Genomic DNA, 13,703 nt, shown 5'->3' with positions numbered 1-13,703 from the left:
TACCTATTTGTAGAAACAAAAATTAACCGATTCATTGCTTAAACTGTGGCTGCATTGTCTTCACCTATATTGTTTATTAAGCTATTGCCAACATTTATTATCCAACAGTGATAAAGTTCTTACCACAGAAGCCATGGAGGTGGTTTAGAGAAAACGAAGGAAGCAAAGTAAATCACACCATAATGTTTGGAATGTAACCGAGATCCGGCTATTCACTTCCTGTATATAACAGACCCTGTCTTCTGTCATTTGCTGCATAATGCTAGCAGGCCTTGGTGAACATTCAAAGTATTTCTCAGAGTGGCTGTTCATAGTCATGAAGGTGATTTTGGTGATACTAACTCTAACTGTTCTTTCAGATATCTGAAGTCCTAATCCACAAACTCAACCAAAACTTGGTGCACTTTGAGCTGAAGCCTGGGGTCCAAGTTCTTGTCCACGCAGCTCACCTAACAGCAGGTCAGTTCTCATGGTGGGAGTTCTTGTCAGCCACTGTACTGAAGGAAAATCATGTTCCTTAAATTCCAGGATAGATGGTAGTTATAAGTTGAGCATAATTCCTAAAAGTTTCTTTGATCGATGACTCTTCCCTAATGGGAAACGAGTTCAGCACGAGAATAAGATATTGTTTCTACTTAGTCCCTGGAAAGCAGTTCAATAAATCACGTAGAGCATGCTCCCGGGTGATAGCATGCTTTGTCTCAAAATACCTCGTGAAAAGAACATTAACCTTACAGGTAACATTTTTCAAAATCTTTCTATAAAGGCTTGTTTTCAAATCATTCATAGCACAAAGAATTTGATTTATTTATGTTCCAGGCTATTGTAGTAGAGTTGAAGTAGATATTTAGGAGCAATGTAAAGTCAACCTTGATTTGGTCTAATTTTATAAATAAATGCTATTGATTTTCTGACTAATGAAAAGCAGGCAGGGGGTATCCTTATTCTAACTATAGAGAATGCCTTTGATAAAAATAAGTAATCTCAAACATTTATAAACAGATATCCCTATGTATGCAAATAATCAATTCATAGAACAATATTTATCAGTTACTTGTTTTGGCCAAGCACCAGCTTCAGGGAGCACAAATGCCAACTAGAAATTGTTGATATAATGATAAGACTTATGATCTCACTTAGTGTGGGCAAGTATAGTGGTGGCATTGGGTAGAGATATGCTATACAATATGGACAAGGAATAAGAAGTGGGAGGAGGTCTCTTAATAAGCCAGTATATGAGCATATATGTTGAGAGTTAACATTCTATATAAGCATTTACAATTTTATATTTTTATTTTGTTTTGCTTTCTTTTCTTACAGTCATATTTTTATTTTCCATAATTTTGTTAGAACTCAATATGCACACCGGAAAAAATTTAAATATTCTATGCCATAGAGTTGGTGATGGGATGTAAGTCCTTGAGATTCTGTGAAAATTGGGTTGATTTGGACAATATTTTTAGAAGATTGGTGTATGAAAGTTGCTCTTTTCTCATTTTTCTTTCCTTATATTATTATCAGTTGAAGTAAATTAAGAAATCAAAAGCAAAGATTAATTCTGTTTGTTCCAAATGATACTGAATATTTTATAAAGGAGATAGTATTTGGGGGGGTTCTTAAAAACTGGATAGAACAGAACTCACAAGCTATTCCGAAGACAGAAGCACCAATGGGGAAAGTCCTTGGGGGCTGCTATAGAAGCCAAATGAATGAGGATGGAGGCCAGAGTTTTCCATGTCCATTCATCAGCTTCTTGGCAATTCCGGGTCCGGAAGCTGGTTAAACACACTGCCACTATCTCCCGTTCTTCTCCCACTGTGACATAAACTAAATAGCCATATGCAATTGATAATGAACATAGGGAATGGAGGCAGAGTGTGGACCATGCTCTGTGACCCATCTGTACTTCAGTGGGGACCAAGAAGCCATAAAAGCCTTTGACAAGAGATATGAAGGACACTTGGTTCATTAATGGAACTTGCTTAGGAGACACACGACCCCATCATCATCCTCTCCCACAGAGCCTCGAGCTACTTGCTCATGTTCTAAATTTAGAGGCTGAATATTCTAGGACCCGACACTACAGTCGGAATTCTGCACTTGAAGGTATATGTTTCCTCTCTCGTCCTTCTAAATTTGCTTTACAGGCCCACTCAGCTTCTGAGTGAATTCGGACAGCAAGTGGAACATTTTGTTGTAATGTGCTTTGTTTATCAGAAAACTCCCTCTGATCCATGTACCTAGAGACTCTGTGAGGGAAATATCCCAAGGCACGCTAAACAGAGAATTAGCTGTATTTCTCAGTCCCTCTACACTGAGGCCAACTGTTTTGACCCTGCCCCTTTTTGCACAGCTCTCCTCTGTCCATTAATATGTGTTCCAGTGTTTCATCTCACCTGTCATTATGTCATACATAATGACATATATCATTATGTCTTCACATATGTCTTACATTATTCTGGTACACTTGACATGCTTCAGCATCATCATCCACGAGGTGGCCAGGAGGATCGAGGCAACCCTGGGTTGGGTCGTAGAGACCCCATCTCAAATATAAGTAGAATACAAAAAGGAGCAGTTCGGTGGGTGCCCTTCTTGTGAGAACTGGTATGGAATGGAAGTTAAAAAGTAGGCAACTAGATATACGAGACTGGTGTAGCCCATGGCTTAATTATGAGAAACTGATGCAGCAAGAGCTTCCTGAGAACATGTAGATACAGATCTCATGTGGAAGCCTCATTTTTTTTATACCTATGAGAAATTCCTTCAGCTGCAGTAGCTCTAGATGGCCAGAGGCAATACAGTTGAAAAGACTTGAGAATTTCCTCCATTTCACGCTTGCCGTCCACTCGCAGAAGGGTGTCTGGGAGTAGAATTCAGGGTTCTGGAAAGAAACGCTTGTAGAAATAATGTATCATTGGACATCCACATAAAAATACCAACATTTGAAAGGTGGGAAGATGTACCAACGATAAGTAAGATTCAAGGTTGCCAAGACAACAGGAGAAAAGATACAGCTGCAGGCAGGAAAAAAAGAGTTCTTATCCTGGGACAACTTGACAAGAGCGAGAAAAGTCTTTATCTTCCCATCACTATGGCTACCTACTTTCATTCCTATTCAGTTTAATAGGGACATATTCTGTGCAAGCTTTAGGAGCCAGCATCATGAAGCTTCTATCATGGCTGACTCTGCAACTATCTTGATGTGGACTCAATGTGGAACGTTAGTTTCTGTGAAGGAGGAAAATGACAAAAACTAAAAGAATAACTGAACCCCAAAGTACTGTTTGCTTACACAAGTGTGTAGAACTGGCCGTATCCCTAGGTGCACGCATTCTGGGCCAGATGTTCATAACGAGATGAGCAACAAAGGATTTGTATCGAGAATGAGACTAAATAATTATGAGGATGGGCATTAGTTTCTCACTTGAAATTGATCCTGGCATACCTCTAGCTTTTGCAGTTAGAAAAGTAAAAATAGTTATTTGAACATCAGTCCAAGGGTCTACATGTCTGACAAAGTGTATTTTCCTTTTGTGCATGAAAAACAGGGCCCTGTGACGGGTACTTTAGCTGAACGCTGGGTAGATTGTGATGGTGTTTACTAAATTGAAATGAACATATTCATATATGGGTGAAGAACGTGTTTAGTGCAGATATGGAATTTCCACTCCCCTGTCCTCCCATGCCCCATATAGAAAGGGGAAATAAACCACAGCCTGCAACAGAACACGTCTCTAAGCAGTACTGCTGAAACCTTCCCAGGGACCATTACTGCACACTGCTGCTGCTATTAATTGCTTGGCAGATGTTTATCAGCCTCCTTCTTAAAATGTTCAAGCCAGGGGATGTTGCTGGTGAGACGTAGAGCATGGTTTGCTTAGACTCCCAGGGAAATGAACTGTCTCCTTTCAGGAATTTACTGACCTTGTTTTGGTTTTCAAATTCAGTTTCCTATCTGCTTTTATGGGGGCATAAGACAAGCATTGGCAGAGAACTGGGTGTCATTAGAAACTGGATAGTGCTTCTCTTCTTCTGGGTGCTCTCTTTTGGAATTCATTCATTTCTATATCTAAGCTGAGCCAAACTTTGAACACAGGGACTATTTTGTTCATAATCTTTCCTACGCTCCATGGAAACTGTCTGGTTTCTCTTGAGGGTCTGCCTACACCTGACAGATAAGTTTCTGGTATTCTCTTTGCAGAAACAAGAGATTTGACATTGTGTCAGAATAGAGGAGAAATAAAGGACAGGTTGACACAAAGGTGGGGCCAAGGTCCCAATTTAAACAAATGCTTTCAACTTTTAGAGCCTTCTTTAGCAGACAGGCTCAGGCATTACAGAACCACTGAGAGAGTTGGAAAGGCGTGTATAAATAAGCAGCATTTGAGATTGGACTAGAAATGTTAGTGTTCAGGATAAAGTGTAACTTATTCACACTACTTCCTGCCCCCAAATCCTTCAGCTCTCTACACACCTAAGTCTATTTGTATTTTAAGACTTTAGTTTATGCCAGCATGTGTGTGGCGTCTTCCCAGAAGCCTTCACCTCATTACCACCTTCCATGACGGACTCATCTGTTTTCGTCTCTTTCTGATGATGCTTATTATGGCCATCTTCTTCCTCATCTTCCTCATACATACTATTTATGAGTATGTTCTCAATGTCAGGACGGTGTCACCATTACTGATCCCAGCAGAGAAACTGCACATGTCAAGTGCTCAACAAACTTTACTTTTGACAATAATCCGGTGCATAATTCATAACCTGTAGAAATTTATATTTGTGAGCCAGTCTCCATGACTACTCTAGCTGAACACCTGGCTACTGGAGACTTCCATTATATTTTCCAACAAGCATCGAGACAAAATCATTTTCTCTTTTCGTTATTCCCAATCATGGATATTTATTCGTGCACTGAGAATGAACAGCTAAAAGAAAAGGCAAACCCATGTTCTTTGGAGTTCGATGTCTCAGAATAAGAGAAGGAGAAAGGGTGGGGAGGGAAGCAAAACTCTGATATTGAAAAAAGCCTGAATCAAGTATAACTTACTGCTCCTGCCTCAGTGCTCTGTATTCTATACTTTCAAGATGGAATTTCATCCTGAGGAGTATTTGATGGCCATTTACTAAAGCTCAAAGTCTGATGCAAGCCATCTGATTTCTACTGGCCATTATAAAAGAATAGATCTGAACTATTAACTAAAAATCCCTAAAAGGCATGTTTTTGTCTTGTTTATTTTGGTAACTTGGAGTTTCATACATTTCAGATGTATCATTTTATTCTTCTAGTGCTTCTATCATCTGTGCCCCATTTGGCAATCATTCCTTTAATTTGTATGGCCCATGAGGGGAATATAAGACAAACTAGCTAGGTCCCTTGCTCATTCTACATCAGTCTGAGCTGAACCACAAATACTCATGCAGAAACACAGTGGACAGACCAGTAATAATGGACAGAGCAGAAACAGAGGAATGACCTACTGAAATGCTGCTTTATGTAGTAATTTTGGGTAATCATTCATAATTCATTTTATTTATAATGTAGAATGTTTGAATGGCTGTTGCAAAGATGGTGATTTTTTTGATGGCCCCATAAACCTAAGTGGCAGAGCCCCTTGTTAATCAAGGAAGGTGCATTTAGTGGTTTATGTTGGAATCAGTGCCATTAAGAGGAAAAGCTGCCAGCAAGCTGTAGTAGGAGGTCTCCAAGCCAAGGTAGGAGAACTTTGCTACAGAGTACCTGGTCCATAGCCTGGCCACATTGCAGAAAAAACGTCACAAAAGTGGAGATCTGAGAGAACTCATTGTCCAGAATGAGGCATCCTGGTGTCCTAAGGAGCTGATAATCTAGATCTTAATTTTATAACAATGTCTCCTTATGCATATATGCCCAGCTCCCTCCCCGGTCTATACAATGTTGTGTGGAAAGCAGTCCATCCATCTGCAATGAGGGAAGCTACCAGACATGCCCCTCCATCACTAAATCTGATTTATAGCTCTGGACAATTACTGAAACAGAGAAGAAAGGCTGTGACACTAATGTAGCAATAAACATTAATTAATTTCTTGGCATAGGTAGAGGCAACCTTTAGGCAGAATGGGCAGGTGACAGTGAGAGGAAGTAGGTAATAAGTAAAATATACCTCCCAATGTGGGATATACTATATCTACAATCAAGATAAGTGGCCAAGGGCAGCCAAGTGGTATGTCTGGGAAGCTATTGCAAATGATTAATATGTGAACTGGAATCTAAGTGGCGGGGCAAATTGAAAGTCTGGGAGCTGTATGAGAGTTAAGCAAATGCTGTTCTCTACATGCAACTCGTATGCTAATGTGAGCAGAAAATGCTACGCCCACCTCTCCTTCAGAGATACAAGGCTCTGTACTCAGTTCCCCTGTAAGTTCCTGGTCTCCTAGAGATCCAGACACCTGATTAAAATGGAAAGATAAAAAAAACCTAACATTTTGCAGAGGAAAAGCCTCAAAACTTAAATAAAAGAATAAAAAGTATAGGAAGGAAGAAAGTACATTTAGGAAAACCCTCCTTTGTCAAGGGCAAGCATGTGTTTTGTAATAAACTGTAACCTTGCCCGCTGTGCTGTGGCAAACAGATTTAACTTCTTTTGCAGGTGCAATAAAAGAGATACCACAGGAATGTTATGGGACTGATATTCCAGTTCAGTCACGAATACCAGTTAGGTCAGGAGGAAGGGTTAGGGTGGGCGAGAAAGCATAGCTTTCAGCCTAGATCTTGACACTGTGTGAATTCTGGTATCCAGTTCCATCTTGGGAAAGGTCCTTTCCCTGTGAGGCAGCAGAAGCCCCAGGCAGGAAGTCATAGAAACTACAATGTAATGGAAACCACAGCATAATCAATGCAGATGCCAAACAGTTGCTATGGAGCCCTCGACTGTAAAGTGAAATAAACTCTTACGATAACATTTTCCATTTAGAGATCAAATTAGCGCTAGTGAAATTCTTCCACAGTCAATAAATTCATTTGCCTCTTTACTCTCTGATTGCCCAGTTATTATTTACAAGTAAGTCATTTATGAGTAAAGCCATGATAATGGTATTTTTATTTCCTTCTATTTTTCCTAAAATTAAATATATTTTCCTCTTTAAACAGCCAGGTTGTTTCAGAGTGTTTTTGGACAGTTATTAAATCACTGTGGTGCTATGATAAACAATAACAGGTGCCAAGAGACGTAAATATATCTTCTCCTATAATGTGATTAAATGACTTTGACTCCTTCATATGCACGCATGTATATACATATATATGTATATTATATATATATGTATTATACACACACACACACACACACACACACACACACACATACACACACACATTTCAGCTCACAATAGATTCTTGGTTGGTTCTTTTAAGGAAGCTATCTCCCTTCAGATAGTTAAGTGCTTTCCTGGTATGCACAGGCCCTCCCTGGACAACTTGATTCCAGCACTGTTAAAACCAGGTAGGGTGGCACCCAACAGTAATCCCAGCACTCAAAGATGGGGTGGGCTGTTCCTGTTTCAGGAATCCTCACAGGGCACAAGGGACTGACATTTATGGAGTGAGTATAAAGGACAAAGAAAATACGTGACTTGCTGGGGAGCCACTGGTTTACTGGATTATTCTCAGGGAAATCCCTCAAGTAGAAATTAATTGGCAGTATTGGATTGGGTGGGTTTAAGGGTTCTTTTTCTTTTCCATTAGAAAATGACCACTTACAATGGTTAAGAGTTTGGTAGTTTATATGGAAACTCAGGGTGCTGGATGTCCCTCAGTCCATTGCTTCCCAATTAGCTATGAGAGCTATAGGAAGCATTATGATGCCCATGGTTACAATTTGGTGTGACCTAGAAGAGAAGCCATGATCAAATCTAGGGTGCACTGCAAATGGAAGTCATTCTGCCCACTTTTTATTCTAAATTTTTTTCTGTGACATTGCCATATCACTTTAATCCCTCAGATCATCAAACCAAATGGAACTAGAATCATCTAGGAGACAAGTTTCTGGTCACACCTTTGAGGGATCATGTAGATTAGGGTAGCATGTGGACATGTATGTGGTAGATTCTATAAGTAAGTTTAACTGATGTGTGAAAATCTGCCTTAATAGTCAGTGTATTGTAACATTCCACAGGCTAAACTCCTGACTTAATAAAAATGATGAAATGATTTGAGCACCGGAATTCAATGCCTTTTTATGACTATAGACCCAATGTGACCAGAATTTTTCTGTTCTTCTCATCATGCCTTTCTCACTGGGGACAACATTCCTCAGCACAGGTAGTCAAACCAAACCCTTGGTCCTTAAGTTGCATTGTTCAGGAATTTTGTTCCAGCAACGAATAAATTAAATAGTATGTCCTGAGCACGTTCTTCTAAATATTTGGGTTCCACAATTTTTATATTTCAAGTAATTAATATAAAGCTTTGGGTGTGCTTCAGAGGCGAGGAAAGAATGAACTAAAAACCAAAGTAGAGTGTGCTGGCTTCTGCAATTTCTTGGTAAAAGTAACATTGGAGGAGAAAAGTGTCAAACAAGCCCCTTGCTGAACTAATTGGACCTACATTTCAAAAGGTTCTGTGGTTGATTGAATTTATGAAAAGCTGTGGCTCAGCTAAACGTGTTTCCCTCCTGCAGGATTGGATACCTTTTATACACTGTTGTTCACTAAGAGTCTCCAGGTGGGGAAATACCAAGGGTTCCATTTCCCAAACTGACTGCACTGAGAAACTCATCATTTTTCAGAACTCTCTCTCTCTCTCTCTCTCTCTCTCTCTCTCTCTCTCTCTCTCTCTCTCTCTCTCTCTCTCTCTAATGTACTTTCAGACATTTGGACTAATCAATAGGACAGCATAAAGTATCCGTCATGTCTGGTATACCAGGTTCTTCATAGTCAGTTCCAGCTCTTGACTTTTCGCAACTGTACTGAAGCACAGATTATTTTCACTTGCTCTTTCCAAATGAGGAATTGACCTTCCATCAATTCAGTTAGCCCCAAACTGAGCCCAAGTATGGAGTTTGGATTTTGCTTTCACATGCAGATCTATTAGCTGTGACTTTGACATTTTCTATATGTCAATCACTCTTATGGACGGGGTAGCATTTCTATTACTACAATCAACTAAGATTCTTGTGACTAGAATACAATAATTCGAAGCATCCTCAAGTTCCTCACAGGCTGTTAGCCATGGTGTGTGAGCAGAGGCATCCGGTGTCCAGTCACCTGGAGTAATGCTTGTAGCCATGTTATACACTGTGCATCTATAATGGCAAAAACCTTCTCTGAGTTTTTCCTCCCCCACATCTACCTTATTGGAGCTGAAACTACAGAGGAATTAATTTATGCTAATTCCACACAACAAGCCCAAATCCATTTATCACCAGTTTCCATTCCTCAGCAAAGCATAGAAACATACCTAAATATTGGGGGAAATTAAGATATGCAGACCCTGCTGTATGAATAGCAATAGACAGCTTAATGTGCAGGCACAGATCAGTAAGCAGAAGACAAGGAAAACCAGGGGCGGTGCCACCCAGTCCCCCCACCCCCACCGCTGTTGGCTGTGTGCTGCTCCCCTGCTCCCCCAGAGTGACTAATAGATGCACAACTGGGAGGTAGAACGGATAGCACATTCTAGAACCCAAACCACAGAAACTAACAGGCTCCAAAGAGTGTGACAATTACCCAACAATCCTAATGCTGCCTCTTTAAGAATTGTGATCTGGGTATGAATGGTGTAAGGTTGAAAATTCAACCAGAAGAGAGGAAAGCAATGGGAGGTGGAAGCAAACGGTGTCCAGGTGTGTCTGTGTGCACACACACATGTACGTGTGATGTGTGTTTCCCTCCATGTGAGTACGAACAGGGTTAAGGTAAGTTTCTCATGTTATTTTCCATGTGTTTCAAAATTACACTGGGCTTAGTGGCGCATACCTTTAATCCTTGCACTCAGAAGGAAGAGAGAGGCAGGCAGATCTCTGTGAGTTCAAGACTGGCGTGATCTGCAGAGTGAATTTCAGGACATTCGGGGCTATGTAGAGAGACTCTGTTTCAACAGAGAAACTACTGACAACAAGAACTGCCCACTGTTACCCTTTCAAATAAGCTCTGTCACTTTCCTGGCGTCATCGCTTCTTGTGCTGCGGCTTGGTTTGCAGAACTTAACCTTATGCCTCTGACCATCCTCATCATCCTTGGCCCCTCTGGATCACAGTTTGTTCATTGGAAAATTAGTGGCTTCCTTTAGGTTACCCTTACCTTATATTTGTATCCCTTTCATCTGATACTGATATTGCGATAACAAAGAATGATAGGGTGGGGAGGCAGAGTCATTTCGGAACAACACAGTGGCTGAGCTTGTGGGCATTGTATGCAAGAACGGAAATAACAAGATTGGTCCTGAGACGGCAGTTGTTCTATTATCTGTCTATTTTCTATCTTTCCGTCTGTCTCTCTTTTTCTCTGTTTGTCTCATGACCCATCTCCTCACATGCACATGTGTGTCTCATCAACGTTTAAAAGTATATGAACTAGAATCCTAATGACTCCTTGTAAAGCATAATATTTTTAACTCATGTCACCCGTGAACTTTCTTCCCATGCTATAAATCAGTTTAGCCTTAACTCTCCTTCCTGAGAAGCGTTCTTTTTAATTTCTTATTCCTTTACCCACACTGGGACATATAGCATTGTGGGTATTTAGGTGGGTATGAAGGGTCCTTTCCGTTAACCAGTTGAAGTTCTTTCTGTAGGGTAGCCTTCAGCTCAGAAATTTAGCTGCTTTTGTTTGTGTCGTGTGGTTGACAGCCCCTGTCTTCCATCTGTTAAAAATAGTCAAGACAATATTCGTAACAATGGGAAGTGTCCTTTTCTCCTGTGATGTTCTACTAACAGCAGCAGCCACTCAGATGTGTTTTTTGGGATGTGCTGATGGTATCAAGAGCTTCATTTTCTTGTTTTAATACAAAGCACCATGGACTTTGGGTGTTCCACTGGAGTGACACTGGAGTGACACTGCTCCATTTTCTCTTGCACCAGGACGTGCTCGAAAGGCACAAAGCTGCTAGGCTTACAGTGGTGAGAGAATAAGAGAGTTCCTTATATTCGGTTCCTCCTGATTAAATTAAGCCTGTTTCCTGAAAAAGAGGCTTCAACTTTTCACTTTACACTGACTTTATAGCCCTGTGAATTACATTCTCTGATATTACGTCCACTACATGCTTTCCAAATTCAGACAGCGCAGTTGCAACCATGGGTCTTGTCTGAGACCATTAATATTGCAGTCATTTACTCTTGAACTTTTCTGCTTGGATGACCAGAGCATCACCCTCTTAGCTTTCAACAGGGAAAAGTCATAGAAAGGGTGCATAAAGGTCACTTGTGTTTCCGGGTATCGGGCTTTGCTTAAATTGATGGATGGTAAAGGTCACTGTCCACGCTTCCATGAGGTGCAGGTGGATTGTTTTCCGCCTTGAACTATACCGCATTTGCTGAAGGTCAGTTCTTGATATGGTAAAAATTAATTGCAAACAATCATTATAAGTGCAAGAGTTTTGACCCTGAGGAGCTGTGGAGAACTGACATAGAAACAAACTCCAGGAGGTGCGTCTCATGCAAGCAGACATTTGAGCTTTGTCTGTGAAGAAGTCCGTGCACTTGAGGTGCTGAAGTCCCAGGGTTCGGTGCTATGAATTTTAGAAATTATAGAGCCCATTGCATGGAGCAAGTCTACCCTATCATTGGGGCACTGACTTCTTAAAGCAGTCATTTGCATCAACTTCCTGGGTGCCAAAGCAGAGCATGGACATAGAAACAGTTCCTTGCTTTACACTTTTTCATCTTGCAACTGCCCAGTTAGAGATAGAACGAATTCACAGGAACACACACACACACACACACACACACACACACACACACACACACACACACACACTTATTTATGGTGTGGCTACTTTCTGTGCTCAGTGAGAAAAGCCTACATACAAAGCATCAATGTAATAAAAATAGTGATAGTAATATTATTAATAATAATTAAGATGCAGCTCATCCTTGACTAGACTCTTTAAACGTACCATGTTTCTACCTCACAATAGTATAATGCAGCCCTTTTTCTGTTCTGTTTTAGTATAACACTCAGTAAATCACATAAAGCACTGAATGGTCTATTATAAAATAAGGTCGTTAAGAGGATCTTACCTAAGCAGGGGTAAGGCCAAGGAAGGGTTCTGAGCACATCTGTGGTGGGTTCCAAAGTTCTGTATGGAGTAGTTTATATGTTTGATAGTTTCATCCTGCAGTGGCTTTTCATCAAGATGTAAGCCCATCAGTAGTAGGATTGATTGATTACTAATAATGACAGCAGCAGCACTGGAGTTAAAGGAAGTATTGATAACGAGACTGATAAGTAGGTGTAACACAACCATCCAGTGAAGTGTGCACTAGCTTTCTTTAGCTATGTATGAGACATTAAGGTGAAGCAACCAGCCAGGTCTATACAGTTAGCAGTGGATTGAATAGATCCGGGGCCTCCTCTGTTTTCCCCGCTCTATTGCAGTGTGGATAAACCGGCTAGGGCACTCAGAGGACTGGTACATTCTCAGAGGCATGCTTAGCTATGGACTGTGTATCCTAACCTGCATATCTCATGTGGTTTCCTCCAATTTACCTTACGGACCGGCTCAAGTCTCTGCTCACATGTGTGCCTTCTTTCTTCCCAGCCCCCCTGGTGGACCTCACTCCTACCCACAGCGGATCTGCCATGCTGATGTTGCTCTCAGTGGTGTTTGTGGGGTTGGCCGTGTTCGTCATCTACAAGTTTAAAAGGTGTGTGTTTCTTCCTCCGCCTCCTACATCCCCACCTCCACCCCTCTCCTCTTTCCCACAGGTTCGGAAACACTAAGTCACAGTGAAAGTCACCTCTGGTACAGGGCAGTGATGCTTTCTGTTAATGTTTTAGGAAGATCCCGGGGATTAATGTTTATGCCCAGATGCAAAATGAGAAAGAACAAGAGCTGATCAATCCAGTCAGCCACACTGAAAGCAGGCCCACTGCCCCTCACCCTGACCTCAGGAGGCCTGGCCAGCTTGTAGATGAGAAGGTGGAATCCCATCTCCTAGGTAAATGATGCCCGTGGCCATCAGCTGCCCAGGCTGAGCAGTCAACTAACCTGCCCTCTAACCCCCGTCTGGCTTTATGTAACTTTTTTCTGCTCTAACATCTTTGAGAGGAAAAGCTAAGATGTCCCCTTCTTGCTCCTTTTTAGCTTTATACTTTCATTAAATTCCCCACTCCTTCCCCTTTTCAAAAAAAAAAATCTCTTTATTAAACACTAAACTTCCAACGTAAATGATCGATGAGCACTCCCATCTTCACTAATGCTATTTAAGGAGGAAAAGCTTCAGAGTCTAGGGGAGGTGTGTAGGAAGACAGGCAATAAACGGGGTGCGGAGTGTCTTGAACAAAACATACACGTCTCTATACAGAGGATTCTGAGACTAAATTGCTTTAGAATACCAGAAGAGCCAGCCATAAGGAGATTGGCTAACTCACCTACATGGGGGGAGGTTTGCTGTTTTGCTTTGTTTAGTGGCTGTCTTGAAACTCTCACTGTGGAAATGTGGAGATGAAGAACTTGAGTGGAGGAAAGGCATGCTGTTCGTAGAATATTCAGGATTTGGGGA

General features: G+C 41.1%; 1 protein-coding gene across 4 annotated transcripts in view; it reads left to right on the top strand.

Annotated features, from left to right (window-relative positions):
• Positions 1–13,703, top strand: part of Sorcs1 (sortilin related VPS10 domain containing receptor 1) — a 507,144-nt gene that overhangs the window by 484,454 nt on the left and 8,987 nt on the right. For 3 of the 4 annotated variants that reach the window (XM_032892179.1, XM_032892181.1, XM_032892180.1), the window contains exons 24-25: positions 360–459; positions 12,740–12,845. In XM_032892179.1, the coding sequence (XP_032748070.1) occupies positions 360–459; positions 12,740–12,845 (206 nt within the window). Of the gene's footprint in view, positions 1–359; positions 460–12,739; positions 12,846–12,978; positions 13,140–13,703 lie in introns of all 4 variants that reach the window. The other variant, XM_032892178.1, reaches the window with a different exon arrangement.

The sequence above is a fragment of the Rattus rattus genome, chromosome 2 (assembly GCF_011064425.1).
Source record: "Rattus rattus isolate New Zealand chromosome 2, Rrattus_CSIRO_v1, whole genome shotgun sequence".
Taxonomy (NCBI): Eukaryota; Metazoa; Chordata; class Mammalia; order Rodentia; family Muridae; genus Rattus; species Rattus rattus.
This window is presented reverse-complemented; position numbering and strand designations above follow the sequence as displayed.